Raw genomic sequence first — 6,883 nt, forward strand, 5'->3', positions numbered from 1 at the left:
ACACACACACACACACACACACACACACACACACACACACACCACACTTCCTCTCCAGACTGATGTTTCTTAGATACTTCCTAAAGAAATCAGCAGTAACCATACCATCTCCAAAGCTCTGGTGTGAGGCAGTGAGAATAAACTTCGCAGCAAGCCATACAGAAAGAGCCAGTTTCTGGAGAACATGCTCCTCTCTTAAAACCACATGGCAGAACCATAGGGGCCTACTATGTGGAAGCTTGGTGTGCCCACGTCCCATAGGAAAGTGTCCTTACCATAGGTGAGAATGTCCGAGAAGCTAAGACACGTCTGCAAAAAACATTGGGAAAGGATGCATGCTCACCCCAGAAAATGCTGAGCTCCAAAGTAGGCTGGCCAGGCAGCCCTGCCTCAGTGCTTGTCCAGGCTCCAGTCCTAAGAAGGTGAGGACTATCCTGTTGCCGGACGCAACCAGCAGTGCTCATTGAGAGACGGGTAGTGAGATGCTAGAATTGCCAGAAGAAAGTCACCAACTCACCACTTCCTATTTAAAAGCAACGCCTATCTGCCTGGATGCAAATGGTTAACCATGTGCAGCCTGTAAGTTGAAAAGGAATTATTAAACACCATCACCGTCACTATCACCACCACCATCATCACCATCACCTGACTTGGTGTCAAAACTGGTGCAAAAGAAGAGGAGAGAAGAATTTGGTTTTGTGGTTTCTCAAGGAAGAGAATCTCTGTGCTGTTTTCTACATGAGGTGTTGGGGTGGGTCCGTATCAAAGTCCCCTGGGACTGAGGATGCTCGAGATGCCTGGAGGCAGTGTGAGCATTTGCAGGGTTCAGAGAGGCTGACGACAGGGTTTAGAGCCTGGGCTGTGCCCTGCTGCGCCCAGCAGTCCTACAGCCACTAGAAAGATGCTGCCCATACTGCAGCCAGCTCCCACAGTAGTGGTCCCCACCTCAAGCACTGGAGAGAGGGAGGGAGGGGTTTGCACAGGACAGAGATGGAGGAACAGCCTTTAGTGATGCTAGCTTCCATTTCCATGCAGTGAGATTGAAAATAAGGATCCCTAAGCCGGGCGTGGTGGCACACGCCTTTAATCCCAGCACTCGGGAGGCAGAGGCAGGTGGATTTCTGAGTTCAAGGCCAGCCTGGTCTACAGAGTGAGTTCCAGGACAGCCAGGACTATACAGAGAAACCCTGTCTCAAAAAACCAAAAANAAAAAAAAAAAAAAGAAAGAAAGAAAGAAAGAAAGAAAGAAAGAAAGAAAGAAAGAAAGAAAGAAAGAAAGAAAATAAGGATCCCTAAAGCAGAACGAACTCCTTGTCTCCAGGAACTGACTGGTGAGGGTACCCATGACTGCCCTGTCCTTAGCCAGATCCTGGGAAGCAAGAGGTGAGGACTCTCTTGGGAAACTCACTTTCAGATATCAGTGTTTGCTGTGTAGCTAGCGCCTCTGAATTGAGACACTCCCTCCTGGATTCAAAAAGTAAAGAGAATTTACAGTCAAGGAGACTTCTGAAATTTACAAGATCCATAAGGACCCTCTCCAAGGTTATGTGCACAGTAACGGTGGCTAAAGGGAGGAGACTCCTGGCTGGGAGCTCCAAGGCCATCAGTGCCACAGGGGAGGTCCCAGGATACAGTCACCTTTGAGTCACATAGCTCTTCTTTTAAAAAAAAAACTCATTTTGTGTGCGTGCGTGAGTGCTCTCCTTGCCTGCATGTCTATGTACCGCATGTGCATCTGGTGCTCACAGAGGTTAGAAGAGGGCATCAAAGGATCCCCTGCAAGTGAAGGTAGGTCCTTTGCAAGACCAAGTGCTCTTAACCACTGAGCCATCCTCTCCAGCTCCATAGGGTGAAGAGGTTTCTTTCTTCAGGTCTCCGGTAGTTTAAATACAAAGAGAAGCATAGACTCACAGAACTGTGAAGTTGTTCACACCTCGGTGGCCAGGAAGCAAGTCCCAGGAAATGCTGAACACAGCACAGGGGAGACACAGCGGTCAGTTTCAGCGAGCAGGGCTGACTGACCCCCCCCCCCCCACTCTCACTTCCTAGAGGTGCTGACCATGTGGCCTCGCAACCCAGGGCCCGAGTGGCTCAGTCTGGATACACTTCGTTTTACACCTTTCTGCACCACAGAACCCTGCCTGACCTCAGCTTGTCCCCGACCTTGAATGTGAGAGGAAAACTAGAACCTGCCCTGCCCTGCCCTGCCCTGCCCTGCCCTGCTCAGTTTCTCCAAGGAACTGACTGTCACAACAGGGATCTTTGTCCACCCAGAGTCCTGCTCATTATCTACACTGACAAGCCTTCCCATCTAAGACTTCCTGGCTCTGCGTGTCTGCCCTTGGCTCTCCATGGGAGGCGAGGGGTCTGCAGACTTTGTGACCACAGCTGTCCCTGTTCTCTGCCAGAGCCAGGGAGAGGTGTTCCAAGTGGCCTGGGCCTCTCGCCTGTTGGAAGCCTGTGCTGTACCTGTACCCTTCCAACTAGAACTATCACCCGCCCCTCCGCCCCCTAGGGAGGAAAGCTGAAACCCCCTCCCCCCTGGCCTCATTCTTCCCTCTGCTCTGGCATCTCTGGGGCATCTGCTCCCTTCTGGAGTAGAAGTTGATAGGAGTACCCCCCAGGGAATTCACTGGCTGGCTGCATGAGGAAGCAGGCTCCTAGGATGCTTTGGGGATACGCGTGCTTGGTCTGTCTCCCCCCACCCCCCCAAGTCCTCCAGACTCTTTTCATGACCTTGTTTGTCATGAAGATGAGACAGGATCTCACTATGTAGCCCTGACTGACCTGGACTTCATTGTCAAGAGCAGAGATCTGCCTGCCTCTGCCTCCTGAGTGCTAAGATCAAAGGGGCACACCCTACACCCAGTTGAAGATTTTGTTTGTTTGTTTGTTTGTTTTTAGACTGCACCAAGTTAGAAAGTAAATCTCTTATAGAAAGCCACCCCCCCCCCCAAAAAAAAGACTTACCTGAAAGAAATAAAAATCAATAAAACAGATGTAACTTTGTTAAGGACCAAACAGAAATCCTGCACTTTGGGCTAAAGTAATGTGGGACAACTACTTTGACGGCACATCTTTCCCTGACAACAGGGACTTTTCTGACCCCCCTTCTCCACCCAAGAGAGTAAAGTGAACCACAGAACACTGCTCCCCACCCCCACAGCTCCTACTTCCCCTACCCTTACCCCAGTTTTCCAGGGCTCTTAGTCCACACCAGATGGCTTCCGTTCAAATGGCCACTGTTTCCTGGTCTTTGTAGATGGTACGGAGCCACGGTCTCTCAAGCCCTGTGGTGCCTTGCGTGTTCTCTGACTCAGTAATTCTTCCACATCTCAAAGAGAAACCCACACTGCACATCACCCTGAGTGCGTTTGTTTTTATCTGGGAATTCCCCAGGCCAAGCTCCACTCACAAATGTGAAATGTCACAGCCCCTCTATGGTACACTGATAGTAAGCCCCTCTGTCAGCCACAGTACAATTTATATGAGCACTTTCCAGTCTGAACGTGATGCCGTCATGTGGAGCAAAGTCTAGAGACAGGTGGGTGGATTGACAGGTCACTAGGCAGGAGAGGACTTGAGTGTCATCTAAGGTCCTCGGGTGGAGGAAATCAAGGACTGTGGGCCTACAGAGTCTTGGGCACTCCTGTCACAACTAGGCTCCCAAAGCCAGACATTGGTGGTGTCTTAAGTTGGCCTCTGCATGGGCAAAGTAAGCCTGACATCTTGGTAAAGACTCAGAGGGACTAAGGTTACCAGCTTACACAGCTGACACAGCTGTGAAGTTATGACTGGGTCCCGTGAGGCGCTACAGGAAAAGAGGGGGAGAGAGAGAGAGAGAGAGAGAGAGAGAGAGACAGAGAGAGACAGAGAGAGAGAGAGAGCACATGTGATCCAGAGAGGTGCCAACTGAGGTCAAAGGGCAAATCAAAGCAAGGGAGAGAAACCAAAGTACTGTTCAGGCTTCTTAAAAACCAATGCGGATGCCGGGCGTGGTGGCACACACCTTTAATCCCAGCACTCGGGAGGCAGAGGCAGGCGGATTTCTGAATTCGAGGCCAGCCTGGTCTACAAAGTGAGTTCCAGGACAGCCAGGGCTATACAGAGAAACCCTGTCTCGAAAAAACAAAACAAAACAAAGAAAAACAAAATACCAATGCGGGCACTGGGGAAGGCAGGAGGAAAAGGGTTAAAGGGGGTGGAGCTTCTCAGGAAAAGCAACTGTGTGTCTAATAGCTCGGACCCAGCAGCCTGAGAATCACCCCTCGGTCTGAATGTCCCGGAGGAGGCTCTACTTGAGGGAGGGAGTGAATGCCGAAGATGCCTACAGCAGCTAAGGCTCCAACAGGAGACCGACTTAAGAGGGCAGTGAACACAAGAGATTCGCACAGTCACTCTTCAGTGTCATGCTGCAACGCCACCTCTCATGCTTTGCAGGGTCTCTCACTTTTCATAAGGTCTCCCAATCCCCCTTCTGGCTTCAGTCACAGCTGCAGAGGATGGGGATGACACAAGAAAGACACACAGAGACACAGGGAACAGAGATGCAGAACTTATGAGACCATGGGGGACTGGGGCACATAGACTGTGGAGGGGACTGCACGGGACAAAGGCAAAGAGCGCGGGGAGGGTGATGCAGAGACAGTGGGGGAGGGCGATGCAGAGACAGTGGGGGAGGGTGATGCAGAGACAGTGGGGGAGGAGCTGAAGAGACTATGGAGAGTGAACACATAGAGTCCGTGGGGACAGCTAAAGGACTTACTATCCCCTGATGGTCATCTCTCATCCAATAGGCTCAACCCTTAACCAGTAAGAATGGCTCAGCTCTTCCTGACCACCTGCCCCTCAGGATCTCTTTCTAGAAGCTGGCTTCAGAGTGGCTAACACCCCCTGGTTTTCCTGGGATTTCCTGGGATATGTAAAGTTCAGTGTTAAAGCCAAGCTGGAAAGGGGGTCCCTGAGACCTCACGGAGATGTTGGTGTTGAGGGCTGGGATTCAGGCACTCTGCTCCTCTGCAGGTGAGGATACACTCAGGGGAGGAGTGACCAGGAAGTCAGACTCCATACAAGGTGACCACAGGTGAGTGCAACTGTGCTGTATGTGGAGGATGGTCCAGTTCCCCCATTGCACCATGGGAAAGCATGGGCCAGTGCCTTCAGATGAGAAAAGGCACATCACCTGACACCCAGAAATGGAAGTTTGGCATCCTTTCTTCTGAATACCTTTGACAGCTTCCCTTTGGTGGGGCTGTTCTGAAAACCGAGAGACACTTCCCGTATGACTGATGTCCTGCTCCTGGTGGGTCCTATCTGGTCACTGTTTGCCAAGTATGATCTCCATCAAACCAATAGTTTGCTTGCTCTTTATTGAATAGGACATTTTGATTTGATCATATAGCCTTTGAAAACATTAAACTACACTGACTGTAGGGTCTAGCATACAGCTTGACTCTTATTGAAGCATATAAATAAATGCTGAAACTGATAAGCTACACCCAGAAGGACAGCCGCCAGGCCTAAGTGCATAGGACTATGCTGATAGTGTCTAGGCAGTTAAGAGCAACTTGGTGTCTACACGTCTACTTCCTGGGTGTCCCTGGATGAGACTCGTCAATCACACGGTGAACTGGCATCAGAACTGTGAAATGCCTAGGTTTGTAGTCACCGACACCCACTGCTGGAAACAGTACTAGACCACCCGTGCTCCCCACATAGGAAAGTTAGCTGAACAAAGGAACCCCCACTGGTTTACTGCAGGGCCCACTGGCCCAAATTTAGGGCCTTCAACTCCATTCTTCTTGCTGGAAAAGGCCACAATAACTTAAAGAGATGCATCTCCCCCATTTCAGTGTCCCAAGGCAAAAATGTCACAGCAGCTGTCCTGGCAGCTCCCAAACATTACAGACCCTGTGGACTGAGAATTTTACACCAGTGAGGGCTAGCTACCCAGATGTGCCTTGGGATGCATTTCTATGGTGATGGGATGCATTTCTATGGTGATGGGATGCATTTCTATGGTGATGATACCAAAATGTACACATGCTGAGTTAGGAGGCCCAGAGAGAGGCAGGAACAGTCCATGCCTGCTCTTCCATCCTTACTCCCTCTAGACCTATTGGGCTAGGTGACAGGCCCCACTTAAGCACAAGGTCGCAGTTATCAAATGCTCTACTAACTCCTGAAGGCAGAGCTCCTGGCCTAGGGCCTCAGAGTTAGGCGTGGGGAGCAGAGCAAATGTGAGGCTTGTTCCTGAGCCCCATGGAAGGGAACAAGCTGGAAGGAAATACAGAAGAGGCCGCAGGGGCAACCCACACTAAATACTAGGTTCCCTTGTTCCCAGCGCTGTGGGGAGCCGTTTTTTAGCAGTGCGGCTCATTGCTGTGGTGAGTCTGCCCAGCCCTGCCCTGGTCCTGGCTGGCTATCCTGTCCTACCCATGAACGTCTTGGAATGCCACCCCTAGATTTCTTCTTGGTTTTTAAGATATAAACCTCTTCTTCCACCTACCTTTCTTCTTGGTTTTCCCTCTCGGCTTGGTCACCTGTAGGGTTTCTACTCCTTGTCAAATAGAAACATTTTAACAAGGAAGAGTCAATGTGTGATTGGCCGGATTCTTTTCTCTGCAGAAAAGTGTTACATTTTTGTTTCCTTTGAGACAAGGTCTCTTGTGGTCTAGGCTGATCTCCAGCTGGCTGTGTAACTGAGGGTGACCTTCTTCTGATGCTCTGGCCTCCACTTCTGGAGTGCTATGACTACAGGTGCGAGTTATCAAATCCAGTTTTGTGCAGTTCTGGGGATGGAACCCAGTGCCTCTGACCAGCCCTTCCTTAGATTCTGAATGCAATCTCTCCCTCTCCCTTCCCTCCCTCCCTCCCTCCCTCC

General features: G+C 50.6%; 1 protein-coding gene across 6 annotated transcripts in view; it reads right to left on the reverse strand.

Moving 5' to 3' along the window:
- The window catches only part of Ccr6 (C-C motif chemokine receptor 6), a 22,597-nt gene that overhangs the window by 12,579 nt on the left and 3,135 nt on the right, over nucleotides 1–6,883 (reverse strand). For 2 of the 6 annotated variants that reach the window (XM_021221623.1, XM_021221620.1), the window contains exon 1: nucleotides 1,912–1,965. The exons of 1 other annotated variant lie outside the window; for it this stretch is intronic. Coding sequence is in view for 1 of the 5 variants with exons in the window: in XM_021221618.1 (XP_021077277.1) it covers nucleotides 344–464 (121 nt within the window). In the remaining 4 variants the exon portion in view is untranslated. Of the gene's footprint in view, nucleotides 1–343; nucleotides 479–1,911; nucleotides 1,966–6,883 lie in introns of those variants that run through there. 3 more of the 6 variants (XM_021221619.1, XM_021221621.1, XM_021221618.1) reach the window with 3 other exon arrangements.

This window comes from Mus pahari, chromosome 21 (genome assembly GCF_900095145.1).
Source record: "Mus pahari chromosome 21, PAHARI_EIJ_v1.1, whole genome shotgun sequence".
NCBI classification, from domain to species: Eukaryota; Metazoa; Chordata; class Mammalia; order Rodentia; family Muridae; genus Mus; species Mus pahari.